We start from the raw sequence: 15,386 nt of genomic DNA, 5'->3' as shown, positions 1-15,386 counted from the left end.
ATGGCATGATTTTAAAGATGATTTGGTATAATCAAAAATGTACTGGGGAAGGAATAGCTGCAAGTTCAGTATTCCTATGTAACGGTAGACACATCCATATTTAAAAGTTTTACTACAACAAAATAGAAACCAAGTTTTGCCTACAGTTCCCAAAGGGCGAAAGCTTGCTTGCCCTCAATCCACCCAGACAGCCTGATTAGAGAAGTGTAGTAGCTCAGTAAGTAGAAAAATCAAAAGCTTCAGTAAGTATGGCTGCAGCTCTCGTCTATTTTGGCCATATTTAGCTGACCAAATCCATCAGTGTAGTCATACATATAGTCACAGGAAAGCTGCATCTGGCCAAGCTGACAAGATCAAAAGAGATGACAGGTATCCATACCAGCTGAAGCTTTTGCTATGAAAACTGCTGCCTTTCTTGGTCTTGCTGCTGTTGCATTCCTGTGCAACACAAGCAAACTGAAGTATCATAAGAGGAATCTTATGACTCAAATATCAGTATTACAATTAGAAGTCATCTGTTTAAAATGCATCAAAATCTGTACCCCGTATGTGTAACCCATTTTTTGGCTGCAGAATGTAACTTATGCAGAAATCACTACTTACCTACTGGGGAAACTTTAATGAACCTTTTAAAAATGTAATTTAAAAAAAGTTAATAGAGACTGAACAACTTTATTTTAATAAATTAACAAACAAACCATTACACACAAATTCTTATTCCCAGTATTTTTACTTGGTGCTACATATCTTACGTATAACACTTGCTAAATACAACCATTACTATAAAAACAAGCCTATGTTAAAAATGCAAGTACCAAGAAAAACATTACATTAACCCACACACAAATAAAACACATCATTTAAGACAGGATTGGGTCATTATTGGGGCCTGGAGATCACATAGAGAGTTTTGCTGAATTGTCATGAACTAGGCTGGCGCACAAGCCCCACACCAGCAACAATTCAACAAAATACCCTACGTGGGATGGGGATGCAGATGGGCAGGGAACAGTATTTGGGAGCAAGACAGGCAGGTGATACCAGGATCACAGGGCAATAACAGCACTGGGCTGGGGCAGTACCCAGGCAGCTGTAGTTGCACTTGGAGCAACCCTGCCAATAAGTTGTGTGTGCTGGCCAGGATCGGGGCCAGCAGGCAGAGGCAGGAGTACAGCACCGGCTGACCTGGGCAGGGCTTGGCCCCATGTGCAGTGCTGCTGGGGCAGCCACAGGCCACATTCAATCAATTGGCAGGCATGCCCCACTGGCCAGATCCAATCAGGTGGTAGGTTGAATCTGGCCCATGGGCCGTATTTTGCCCACCCTTGATTTCAAGACTTCATTATGACCATTAATGACCTTAAGAAGTCATTCCTTAACACAGTAAAATCTGACCCACTCCTCCAAGAATATGGAGGGGACAATGCAACTGACCTGATGGAGTTTCACTGCACAGGCCACTCCACTGCAGGCAGGCAAGGAGTCCTGGTACCAATATAGAGGGGAGACGGGGTGGCGAGGGAGGGGCTGCAGTTCCCTCCACAGGAGGATGTGGGGGCAGGGCTTCTAAATCAGCAATTTTACAAATCTACAGATCACTGTCCTTCCAGCAAAAGGGTGCCAGGAGCTGCTAGGGACACATCACCAGTGTAGTTCAGAGATAAAGCACCTTTTGTACTTTTCTACAGTTTGGCAGCATTCAATCCTTCCTTATAAGACAACGTACCTCCGCTAGTTTATTGTAGCTAAGTACAGCAGGAAAGCTTAGATCTAAGTAGGGATTGTCCTGTATTTTTACCATTTTCCTTTAAAATCTGTTTAGTACTTTAGATATTTGAACCACTGACTTCTTTACTTTATGGGCGGAGTCTTGGGCCATCCTGCAAGATGACAATATCATAAATATGTTATGAAGTCTTCCTTTTGAAATTTAACTATCCCCCTCCCACCTCCCTTTCAACCATGAAACTGCCATCTTTCCTTCCCAAACATGTATTGGGCCTATACTCTGGCATGTTTGAAATGAGAGCTTATTTATTCCTCTTCTTGGGCCAACACAAGAAGAATGTGACAGGAGTCTGCAGTCAGAAACAGAGAATGGCTCATTTTCCTTCGGGGATGGGGACAAGAGGCATCTGATCCGATTCTCCCTCTCTGAAGAAAGGCCACTTGGGATGGGAAGACAGATACAAGCAAGCAGGTCATCACTAGATGATAGAAGTGTAAAAGAAAGTGTAGCTAGCTGCTACATATTAAGCAATTTAGAGAGGATCAGGAAGTAGCAATTTCTAAGACATACATAATACATTTTCTAAGATAGCCCAAGTGCATTGAGGTCCACAACAAATAGACAAGTCAGGAAATCAACACCTAACTTAAAATAAGCCAAGAACTTCCCTTACTACCTTCTTCTCCCCTCCCAAAATACAACCAAACAAACAAAAAGCCCACCCTTTATAAAAACAACCATGATACAGTCCATCAAAAACTAGTAAGCTCCATGAGAATACCTGTCCATGCAGTTCAACATCAAAATTAATAATAAATTAATAACTGAAAATTGACTGCAGTGCATCTGCAGTGACAAATTCTTGGGGTTCTGCAGTTGACCAATATTTTTACTTTCCAACAATGAAAAAAAAGAGACATTATGAATAGTAATGTTGTTATTTAGAAACAGCAGACTGAATGTGAGGGACAAGTTAAAGAAAGATGGTACAGCCAGTAAAAATTGATAGTCCGCTGCCATAAAACATGGAAAAAATCAAGCTCATTGCTTCCTTATTCAGAAAGCCCCTTCCCCTTTTATGCACAAGTATAGTTCATGAAAACTATGCAAATGCAATTTAGAACTCTAGCTCACAGGAATTCTCCCTCAGCTGAAAGGGTGAAGCATGATGGCCACAACTTTGTTGCAAACCACAAGCCAACAGGTAATTCCAACACCACCTGAAAAGAGACATAGAAGCATCATGTAAATCGCTATATCAATAACCCTGGAATATACAAACTCTGGTAAGCAATTTAGGAAACTTCAAAACTGCAAGTGAACGAATATTTCTGAAATCAAGGGAACTGAGCTATTAACTAGCTACCTAGAGAGGACCTGATAGTCACCTGGAGAAACCAAATCAGAAGAACGATGTGTGCCAACTTGCAGCACATACATCCTGCAGTTTCTAAACATCCCAACTGCATAGTTACAGATTCAGGACTTTGTTGCTAAGGCATAGATATAGACATAAGGGGTCCTGCAGCTGAACTTTGCAAAAATCATTAAGAAAATCAATTTTTTAAATACTTATGAACTAGGGTTCCAGGTTTTCTATTTACCATGAAGGGGGCTGCAAGTTGGGAGTGAGGGGCACCAGCACATCAGGGCTGCTCAATGCCACAAAGCGGGGGGGGGGCAGCCGCAGCTGGATCCATGTCTGGGTGAACAAAGGGGGCAGGGGTACATCCACATTTTCCATAAAAGCCCCCCCCAAACCAAACATAAAAATGAATAAAAAAAATAAATTGTAAATTTCTATAACAACTGAGGCACTGGTAGGCTTTCAAATTGCTTTAAAATTGTAAACACATCTATAAAACATTGTGTTCAATTGGCACACATGCACATACACACTTCATTTTAATTGTGGGAAAACACAGATTTAGAGTTTTTTTAATCAGAGATTTTGAGTTTTTAACCAAAGAATTTGTGATTTTTAAACAGAAAAGCAGGATCACCAATGCACACACAGATAAGATGCACCGGGGGAGGGCAGAATTCCTCCACAACCAGATCCTGATGCTTCTAAACACTGATTCATCACAACAGCATAATCTCTTTAAATCTGACAATACAGAAACAAAGGGAAGAATGATGGAGGATTGTTTTAGTTGTTTACTGCACAGTAGAGCATCTCTGTTTGTAAGCTTTGCCTTTTTATGCTACGGAAATTTAATCTCATGTTTCAAAAAATAAATAAATAAATAAAAAGTCCTTTGGATAGATGTAAAAATCACTAAAAAGAATAAATTTTCTGCATGTGTTTGTACTTTCTGCATTATTATCAACCAAGACAAAGGAAAGGAACTGTTCAAAGGCTTTGGAAGTGGTTTAAATAAATGCCTTTCAAGAACCATTTCCTTTCCACCTGCACAGAAACACAGACTTGTCTTGGTTGGTAATCATGGTGAATAGGGGACCATTCTCTAAAAAGCTATTAAACAATGTTAAAAAGATAGTAACATAATTTAGAATCTTTTCTAATGGGATACTACTGGCACTTCCAGGCATAAAATTAAGCTTATTTTACCGGCTGCGTTTTAACTTGTAGGAATATATTTACGTGTTATATTGTCCTTCAGTTCTGCCTGTCTGCTCAGCTTTTGTCAGCATATAGCAATCAGGCTCTCTATTCAGAAATATGCCTCTAAAACCTTAGAAAGACCTTTCACTTTAAAATTTATATTTAGGCTGCCTGGAAAAATTGTTGAATTTTTATGCCTTGGTTTAGGAGAGACTGACTATATTTCCAAACAACAAGATGACAAATGTAAACAATATAGTTTTTTTAAAGATAAACAAAACTTTAGGCTCACTGACATTTAAATTGGACAATTGCAGATTGCCAATGCCTCTTACTAAACAGCCAATTCATTGCAAGTTAATGTAAAGCTTCATTCCAGGTATCAATGGAAGGGAGTGGGATGTAACACATTACTCTGCTTTTTATTGCTTCAAACTTTTTTGCTTTCAAAATTGCCTTGTATATCACCCACATCAAACCTGATCTGATGCTTGACTTTTATTATCTTAAGATATACTGCCAATTTCTTTTTTCCACATAAAACTAAAAGGAATACAATGTGACAGAAAATGCACTGTGCATGTCTCTTGGAATCACTGAGTGGGGTTCACAAAAGAACCAGACATCCTAAAATTTCCAGGAATTTATATATTATTAAAAAAATACAGAGAGTGGAAAGAAGGGAAAATACTACATTGCATTTCTTCTTGCCAGCCCTTCAGGGACACACAACTTTCCTTCAGCCAGAGGAGCTAAATACAATCTGTTTATTCTCTAAAAAATTTCCTTAACATTTTCCATAATGTAAAAGAATCTTCTATTCTTTACATATCATTTAAATTATAATATTGCAGTAATGCCTAGAGACCTCACCAGGACTGGTGCCCATTAGGCTAGTTCCTGTACAATCACGTATTTTATTTCATAGATTTCATAGACATTAGGGCTGGAAGGGACCTCGGAAGATCGAGTCCAGCCCCCTGCCTGAAGGGCAGGAAGTCAGCAGGGGTCATAGGATCCCCGCAAGATAAGCATCCAATTTACTCTTGAAGGTGTTCAATGTAAGTGTTTGAACCACCTCCGATGGCAGGCCGTTCCAGACCTTGGGGGCTCGGACAGTAAAGAAATTCTTCCTTATGTCCGGCCTGAAACGGTCTTGCAATAGTTTGTAACTGTTCGACCTTGTGTTACGTCTCATCTGTGTGTTCTTGGGCAATCCTGGCACAGGATGCAGCCTGTCTGACTCACAAAGGACTCACCCCCCTCCCTCCCCTCCTCTACCTAAACAAAACTGATTAAGATGCAGTGAGAGACGCACCTAAGACCCTCAAGATAAGGGTGACAAGAGTGAACCAACTGCCCTAGGTCTCATTTGCATCTGAGATGGAACCAGATGACCATTCATTTACATGAGAGATGGAGAACAGAAAGCCTGAAACAGAAACTGCAGTGAATTCTGGGACCAGAGAAGCAGGGGAGCACTGCATGATGGGGAATCTGTGCTCCAAATGTTAATCAACACATGTTCACACACACCTAGCTCAGCATTTATCAGACCAGTTCTAATCTAGATTTGCTAAGGACTTTTCCCCCCCAGACACACACACACACACCTCTAAGTTTAATAGGCATCTCGGGCCGTATGTTCCCCGGTCCCACTATGGGAGGCCTATTTAAACGTGATTGACTAAAACTCAGTTGCCGGGTTAGGGAATGCTGAGGCAAAAGACCGAGTCAGAGGGGGTATGGGCAACATTTGAACAATGGTTAAGGGTTCATCACAGCATCCAGCCTGCTGGAGCCCTAATCACAGGTGTTGTCATACCTTTCCCGAGACGACTGGTGGGAGTCCTCTCCAAAAAAGGTTATAAGCACCCCAATAATTGTCTTAAGTCTGTTAAAAGACTATAGTAAGATCTGGAAAAGTCATGCTAAGCTGAGGCTTGTGCACAACAAGTAAAAATCCAAAATCCTGATGCTGCAAGCTATCTATTCTTTCTGAAGAAACCATGAGATATCCCATCAGTATATCTGCCATCCATAGGAATCTCAAGCTGGCTCCCAAGTATTTGGTTACTCCTTAATCTTAAGTGTTTCCTGATTATCAATCAGTTTCCTGAGATGTTCCAAACCAGATAACCCCTTGTCAATAGAGAAGACAATGATTTACACAATTAAGGATGCTTCAAAGCAGCTGAACTGAGGGTATAAGAATGTAAAAAGTGTGTGCGCTTCAGAAGGAGGAAGAAAGGAAGGAAAGCATCCCCTGTTGTTCTTGGGATGCTGGAAAAACAGATCATCTCTCTCTTCAAGGATTGTGCTACATACTGTGCCTGTCAGCTTTGCAGCCCGAGTACCTTGGACTAGGTGAGATCCCAGCACATTCTCTCTCCTCTCTAGGCATAAACTTCTGAACCTGAACTGTATTAGTTAAGCTTGAGCTAAGTTTCCCCAAATACTTAGTGAAACCAGGGTAGTATTGTCATTGTTTGCGTTTGTTTTTCTTTTGCATGTCTATTACTATATTTCATATGCTTAGCAGTAAATAACTTTTATAGTCAAACTGGTAGTAACTGGGTATATTTTTCCTTCTCTGCTTCTCTTTCCTCCCATGCTCTGCAGCAATGCTTCTTTTACCTAAGCTAAAGATCCCTGTGAAGCCCAAAAATATTGTGGGGTCTGCTCATCAAGAGGCCAAAGACTGGGACGTGCCAAGTTTGAAACACAAGGGGATCAGCTTGTACAGGCTGATTGACCCAGTTTGACTCAGACGTGCCCTTATGAACTGAATGCTGGCCCATGAGGGTGTCAGCTGGACACCCAGCCGGATTCAGAGGGATTCTGTTTACCTGTGTGCTTGTGTCTGACTGCATTTTATTGTTGCTCTTATGAACTGATTCTTGGCATATGAGGGTGTCAGCCTGTCCATGCTGGTCAGCCTGGCCAGGTCAGGCGTGTCACGTTAATTTGCGTGTGTTTGTGCGTACGACTGATTTGGTGACTGGAGGAACCCAGTCCCATTGAGATTGAGTCCTGCAAGATAGCTCCACTGGGGGCGAGGGCTTGCAGAAGGGAGAGCTACAGCTCTGTATAGTAACACAAGCAGCACATTGACAGAATCACCAAGACCCTAGAAACTATCCCTAATAAATGAGCACACCCCAAAGTAATGGGCAAATTTAGTAACACTTGTCATCCCTTGGGGCACTCTGGTGAACAAATGTTCCCTCAGATACTGCTAGTCACCCCTGATAAACTTATAGGTGGCCATCAGATCACCCCTGAGCCTGCGCTTTTCCAGGCTAAAGACCCCATAGCTCTCACCCTGTCATCATAAGGTCTATTTTCCTGACCTCTGATCATGTGTGTGGCTCTTCTCTGGACTCTCTTATAATGCAGGCCTTACTTTAAAAAATTTACAAAGTCATTATCTTGCTATTTGTTGAGGGCAGAGAAGGATAAAATTAAATATATATTGCTTTTAAATACACACACCGCCTCTGACTACAAAGTGGAACCCCAAAGGCTCTCTCACAGAAGCATCTTACAGGACTTGACTGGGTCAGCACAGATGCTCATTATCATCTCTTTGTTTTCATTTATTCAGGAGGCTCACAAGACTCCAAACATATAAACAAGAAAAAAAAAAGTCTGTCTGTTTCTTATTCAATTTCATTTATGCTTGGGGGCTTTTAGGATCTCTCTTTCCAATCAAAACCCATGTTTAACACTACATTCCTGAAAACATGTGATGGATAAGCTATTTAAAAAAAAAAAAGTTATTCCTGGACACTTTACGAGGCATTAAAGCTGGCAAACCCTAAAAGAATGATGGGCAGAAAGGGGGGGAAGGGGGGGAGACAAAAACCTAAGCTTAAAACTAGCATGCAGTTACAACCATTCTGTACTCCTACAGTGTAGGAAGGTAGTAAGATAGCACAGATGTACACTTAATAATAAAAATAAAGTTTTATACAAACCTAATAGAAAATAATTTCAGGTGAAAGAAAAAAAAAAAATCAGTGATATTAGCTTAGATTTGAAACATTCTCCTCAGTATTGTTATTCAAACAGTATTATTGTCCCAACACAGGAAGACCAGAAAGAAACCCCCCCCCCCACAGAATTTCACTGCTGATTAGAAGGAAAAACCACATAATGTAAAAGCAAATTAAATTTCTAAATTTCTCACTGTCATAATACTGAATGCAATTGAAAATGTTGGTAAGAAACATGTTCTTTTAACTTCTGTGACCCTTTATTATTATATTCAAGCATCCACATTAATTTGGAGAGGAGACAAAAACTTCTCTCTTGAATAAACAGTCCTACCTGCCACTCCTGTAGGAAAGGCTACTAAACGCTCCAGTGGGGCTAGCCATTTGCTTGGAAGCACCGTAACTGGTTCAGAATAATATTTCCAAATTAACGAGATCATCAAGGCAGCCTAGAACAGATATTCTTATTAGCCAGGACAAGAAATCACAAAGTACATGCAGTTTTCTATTTTGGAGCAGTAAATTATGCACTCCCGTTACAAAGTGTAGTTAATTTATTAATGCAACATCATCCCCATACACCTAAAAATCCTGTTACAGTTTAGATACAACAAATTTCTTAACTACAAGACTAATATTAAAATATCAACTTCAAACTATGCTTTTTGGGCGACTTCCTGTCAAAGGTGAAATGGAGCTTTTATTGTTAGATGCATTCAAAACTCATCCAGAAATAAAGTAAATTCCAAATGCTGTTTTACCCTACACAATAAAACTGAGTCAATTTAGCCTACGATGAAACAGACTGCCATCCCACATCACCAAAAACTATCCTCACAATGGGTTGTCTCTTCTATTACAAGTCATAACAGAGATGCTCATGTGTACATTAGTATTAAATCTGAACTATTTAAAAAAAAAAAAGTTTGAATTTGGGTTCTTTAGAAGATCAAACCCTTTATGTTGAAGCAATGTAGGGAAGCTTGCAAAGCTGTTTCCTGCCTGCTATGATTGCCAGAGATAAAGGATCGTGTGTATATTTTTGAAAATCTATCATCATCAACACACGGAAAAACAGCACTTATACCCTGGGAAACTGACAAATAAGAGAAAACCAAGTCTCCCTTTCCCCCAAAACCAGAAAATAACTGACCAGAGGCTAAACGAAACTCAACCATCCCTTCTCACTCACAGATACCTGAGCCCAGGCAACATTCCCCCTGTCTCCATATCAATAAGCAACAGGTCTGGAATTAGTCAATGGTTTTTCCATGTTTTCTTCAAGATAGACAATACATCCTTAACTAATTATTGGCTAATAACTGCATAACAGTAGAAAATTAAAGTAAACTTTCAATGATGATAGCGTTTACTTACTTGTAAGATGTAAAATACAATATTTATAACCCACTTTATTTTGGCTAATTGAGCAGTCCGTGCTTTCACTGTTAAAAGAAAATATATATATATTAGCATCTTATTTATAAAACAGTAAATATGTTTACATGAAACTGGTGAATTATTTCATTGTCTAAATGAAAACATTCTGCTTAAATATTATATACCTGTTTAAGTACTGTCAATAGCAATTTATTATTGGAAAACCAGAAGTAAGTTTTCACAACCCAAAATTTGAACGCATATGCTACAGAATATCCATGATGTATCTGAATTGTTATATGGATTCTTAAAACAAATAATTTTATGAAATAAGGACATACTTGATGAACATGTCACCTGCAACCGCAGTCCATATCTCAATCCTAAAGAAGCACCCAAGATGGAAAACCTGTTAAAGCTTCTTTTGGACTATGTGCAAAAGAGATTAATTACACTATTCCAAAAGGTAAAGTACAATCTCTTTAGCAGTCAGGCTATGACAGGGCACATCTTATGTCTGCCTCATTTTAAAAAGTCTCATGGGAGGGTTAGCAAAATAAATTCTTCCCCAGAGGGAGGAAATCTGTCAGCATCAGGGCAGAAAAGTCATCTTAAACCAAGCTATCCAAAGGTAAAGTTTCGACATAATATTCAACTGTCCAACAAGAAAATAAAAAGTTTGCCCATATTTTCCCACCAAGGTAGTGTTTTATTGCAAAGTAAAGAATTTTGATAAAAACCAATGAATACATGTAGTGGCTAAAAGCTTCATTAAACAGCTTTGTTGACTATCATGTGAACTACTCTAATAGTTAAAAGAGTTTTTTACTGACAGTAACACTTGTGAGAAGTGATCCAAGGCTGTCAATTTTTAATCACTTCTACCGCATAGACAACAAAGAAATAAACAATCAGAAGTCATGGCAGAAGTGATATATTTTATTAGACCAACTAGATATCACCTCTGCTATGAGTTCCAATTCCTTTTGCCTGTAAACCAATACGGCTACAACCTGTATACAAGAAAAACACACACATCATAGGCACAGGTCACCAAGAGACAAAACAAGAACATTCATATTTCCTCTTGTGTGTTGTTTCTGACTAGGAAAATACAAAGTATGTGATAAAGGATATGGGGGGAAAAAGGAAGCTGAAATGCAGAGGTCTGATGCTGAGAGTCAAGCAGGCTAAGGATAGAGGTGTGCACTAAGGCCATCTTCGCTGCCAAAAAAAGATGCATTTCTACTATATGAGAGTTAGAATGCATGTTATCTATACCACTGTAAAATCCTAATGCAGACTGTCATTTTACCACAAGGTAAGTTAGAAGAGAGCAGGGGATAAGAGCACTGGCTTTGACCAGCTACCATTCAGTAAATATTATGGTGTCTTGTCTGTTTGGCTTTTACAACAGGACAGCCAACTGGTACTAACTATCCTGCAGTAAACACAATAAATGAAACAAAAAGAACCTTGATACACCAAATACATTTTTAGAGTGAAGACACAGGCTCAGTGGTTTGTTTCTTGTCTTATGGGCAAGATGCTTATTTGATTTCAATTAAAAAAGTTGTAGGTATCTGGAATGTCTGTGCAGAGAAAGAAAATGAAAACTTGCCTGCTGCCTGAGTTCCTTGGGAATTCCTCTGAAAGCTTGTTATATTCCATACTGCAGCTCAGGGAGAGTCTTTATATAATAATTTTACTTCTAAGTCCCAGCCCCTACCAATGCCCTGGATGTTATGTACAACTGAAAAATACAAAGTAATTAAATAAAACCCTCTACAACTTAAAAGGAAAAGGTAGAGCACTGAAAGGGATGAATAAAAATGTAAGAGCTAACATGGGCAAAATATAAATATTTTTGAAAAATGAAATTTTTTTCAAATAAATTGGACAAGTATAAACGTTGCACTCTACCATGAGTTTTAAGCTTGTCTGTCATTTTGTTAATCTTTCTTTCCAGTCGGGCATATCTAGCAAACTCATCCATCATGCTAATAGTTGAGAGTTCTTGCTTCATGTTCTGAATTTCAGCTCTCATCTGGGACTCCTGCTCTGCATCCTGCTGTAGCAACCTGGATATCTAAAAATAAAAGAAGTTCAACTAGATATTTTGTCAGAATGTTGAGCTTTAAGTGTCTAAAAAGCATGCATCTTGCTTTCTCTAAAATGTACATCATCAGCTAACAATTCAACCTCCTAGAAAACTAAGCTTTTTCTGAGGGGTTGGAGAAAAGGTGATTAAGTGAACAGGCACTTTGATAGCATGTCATCAACATTGTCATGTTTTTTATTTCTTGGTTCAACTGAGATACAGGAATTCTAGAGCAGAGCCTATTGCTGAGACATTCTTTTCCTACAGAAGACTTGTTAGCATGAGTTCCTATCAAGGCAGGAATTGCTGTACAGAATTAGACCTGAAGTCCATTCTACCTCTAGTATTCCATCTTCAGCAGTAGCCGGTAGCAGCTATTTCAGAGGCCGCAGACCAGATCTTGGATAGTCTACTCATCCCTTACACTGGAATTTGTCCTGTTTTCCAGGAGATTGCCACCTTCCTAATAACAATAGTTATTTTATACATTTTCTCAATTCACCTCTTATTTGGCTCTATCCTAAAATAAACAATCCGGTCTTCTCAACGGCTTCATCTAAACTATTTTCCAGGTTCCTATCATGGTATTCTGGAAGCATTATTGCTTTTATATTATGATATTACAAAATTTCATGTTCTGTTTATTATTCTATTTCTTAGATATCCTAATATGTAAGGGATATGCCACAGGAGCAAAGTGAGCAGTTTTTATTGAGCTACATGGATCATTTTTCTGAGTTGTTACAAATAATTTATGCCTTATGATCATTTCAAATGTAGACAAGCTACATTTTCTTCTTCAGTGCAAGTTACTGTGTATCAACTAACACTGAAATTAATTTACTACCACGTTGCCCATACAAGTATCTGAGGCTTCATAGTCCTCTCTGGTGTAGACCAATCTAAATAACTTGGTCATCTGCAAATTTGCTACCTTGCTACTGATTCCCATCCTCCCATTCCCCCACCACGACTTCACTGCCACCCTTCCAATCATTGATGAATACATTTAAATGTGGAAGCTAGAAGTACCTACAATTAATATTCTGCCATAATGAATGACCCTTTACTCCTCGGCTTTCTGTTTCCTAACCAGCGTTTGAATCACAATACCTCTCAAATACTTTGCTCCTTTAGCAGCCTGTTAAAGTGCTCAAATTTCGGTGACCAGTTGGTACATGGGTAGCTGAAAACCTTCCACTATCATTTTAGATTTCACTGCTTCCAATTTCTCGCAACATTTTATGCTCACTTTTCTGTTCTTGAAAGAGATCAAATGTATAGCCATAGTAACATATATACACATTTTTGCAGGGTTTGGGGTTGTAACCATGTTGGTCTAAGGACATAGACAGGCAAGCTTCTTCAGGTAGATGCGATTTCTTTTATTAGACCAACTGCGTAGTTGGAAAAAAGTTCTTTGCAAGCTTTTGGGCACAAGTACCTTTCTTCAGGCATAGGGAGTCTCTGCTGTTCTGAGACTCCAAGGAATGAAAGAAGCTAGACGTGTGACAGGATATTTACATTTTCACTGACATCCTGTCACACATCTAGCTTTTTTCATAGGAGAGACTCCCTATGCCTGAAGAAAGGTGCTCTTGTTGCCGCTGCCCCTCCTGATCCCAACCCAGCCTGAGCTCTGCTGGCACTGCCAGGCACGAGTAAGTTGGCAGCAGGGTCACAACTCGGATTTAGGGTCGCAGCAAAAACAGGTTTGGAGCCACTGACTTAGAACAGTGGTTCTCAACTTTTGTAGAGTCAAAGCACCTCTTGGAAAATTTCAGCTCTTAATTTTCACATATTTTTTGACTACAGAAAAACAGAGCAACTGCTCCATTGCAAACAACTCAGAGAAAGCACAACAGGGCAGAATGGTCTTACCACTATGAATTCCTATTTGAAACCCTTCATTCTACCTTGTTAATCATGTTTGCAGACCTAATACTGTTAACATTGTGCAGCGCCCTTGAAAGAAACTCAAGGCACCCTGGTTGAGAATCACAGAGTAGGAGGGGACAGAGGTAAAGCCAACAACCATTGGTCATCTGTGTTTTTACTTCAAATGCATTAATTTACTAAGAATTTTAGAAAGCCTCATCAAGTGCTTCACCATTTGAACAACTGGCTCTGTAAAAACAGAGCAAAAACAAAGGCATCATCTCTGCAGTGATCAACCACCTCTGCCTAAGTTAAAAAAGAATCCACAATCTAAGTCTCCCTTTAAATGTTTTGGAGGCCCCCATCACATTTCAATTATTATGCAATTAACCCATTAATCACATCATAGTAACAGTGCTATACAGCCAATTTACCATGTCATGAAGTGGCAAACCAGCCACAAAGATCACCCATAAATATATCTTCGCAACTCATTTGTATGATGCCCTAAAATGAACATGTAGCACCCCATGCCAATGCTTACAATCAGCTGACTGTCAGCATGGGGAAGAAGGCTGGCATAGGCCCAATGCTCAAAACAGTCTGCCAGAAGAGCAGGCTGTAAAGTTCCCCACCAGGAACCTGGGAGTCCCTGAGGCCAACGGGTTTCAATGCCTTGCTTTGCAGCGGGCTTGGAAGGGACCTCACAAGGTCATTTAGTGCACTGCCTCATTCAAGGCAGGACTGTCCTCCACTAAACCATCCCGGCCATCTTAACAGGCTGAAAACTGCCAAAGATGGAGATTGTACTTCTCTAAGCAGCTTATTTCAATGCCTGATTGCCCTCAGAGTCAGACAGCTCCTCCCATCTCCAGCCTAAATTTCCCCTGCTGAAGCTTGAGGCCCTTGGTGTTCTAGTCCTGTCCCTGACAGCCAGAAAAAAAAGCACATCTCCATCCTATGGGGTGTAGGTTGTAACTGTGTTGGTCTAAGGCAATGGCGCACAACCTTTTTTTGCTGCAACCCTAAATCTGGGTCACGACTCCCACCCCTGCTGACTCACTCATGCCCCGTGGCAGCAGCAGAGCCCGGGCTGGGCTGGAATCATGAAGCACAGCGAGGAGTCCTGTGGACCATGCCCTGGGAGAGCCCTGCAGGTGGGAGGGGCGGAGCGAGGAAAAGAGCTGCTGCGACCCTGATTTGGGTCATGACCTGAGGTTGGGAGCCACTGGTCTAAGGACATAGGAAGACAAGGGTCTTTGGATAAATCCGATACCTTTTATTAGACCAACCCAAATAGCTGGAAAAAAAATTATTGACAAGCTTTTCGGTTTTTAAACCCACAGAGTGCCCCGCCAGGGGGGCGCTGCAGCGCAGGGCGGGACATTCTAAGTCACTCACCGCGCACGGAGCTGGGTCCCCTGACGCCCCCGCCCGCGGCGTGGAACGCTCCAGCCCAACCGCCCGTGTGGAACAACCCCCCCACAACGAGCTTTGGAACTGCCCCCTGCCCTGCCCTCCCCCCGACGACTGACGTCACTTACAATGGAGGAGCAGGATGGCAGGAGGATTTTGAGGAGGTTGCACAAGAAAACCGAGCTCAGCACGAGCAACCACGCGCCGCTCTCGGCCATACCTCCAGGGGCTCGCCCTTCCTCCGGCCTCCGCCAGGCGGGTCCGCTGCTCAGCCACCGAACGTCGCGCGCGCGTCCCCCGCACTACGCATGCGCT

General features: G+C 40.7%; 1 protein-coding gene across 2 annotated transcripts; it reads right to left on the bottom strand.

The window, feature by feature from the left end:
• Nucleotides 1-652: 652 nt before the first annotated feature.
• GET1 (guided entry of tail-anchored proteins factor 1) lies at nt 653-15,378 on the bottom strand. 2 transcript variants are annotated; one of them, XM_006262508.4, is made up of 5 exons: nt 15,200-15,378; nt 11,600-11,765; nt 9,674-9,741; nt 8,631-8,745; nt 653-2,949 (listed from the first exon to the last, which is right to left on the bottom strand). In XM_006262508.4, the coding sequence occupies exons 1-5, from the start codon at nt 15,287-15,289 to the stop codon at nt 2,876-2,878; spliced, it is 513 nt and encodes a 170-aa protein (XP_006262570.1). In that variant the 5' UTR covers nt 15,290-15,378; the 3' UTR covers nt 653-2,875. The 2 variants fall into 2 exon arrangements, with proteins under 2 accessions (XP_006262570.1, XP_059576731.1); XM_059720748.1 differs by lacking the exon at nt 15,200-15,378 and adding an exon at nt 15,057-15,075.
• Nucleotides 15,379-15,386: the final 8 nt, after the last annotated feature.

Source organism: Alligator mississippiensis, chromosome 1, assembly GCF_030867095.1.
Source record: "Alligator mississippiensis isolate rAllMis1 chromosome 1, rAllMis1, whole genome shotgun sequence".
Classification (NCBI taxonomy): domain Eukaryota; kingdom Metazoa; phylum Chordata; order Crocodylia; family Alligatoridae; genus Alligator; species Alligator mississippiensis.
Note: the sequence above shows the minus strand (reverse complement) of the source record. Positions and strands in the feature narration are given on the sequence as shown.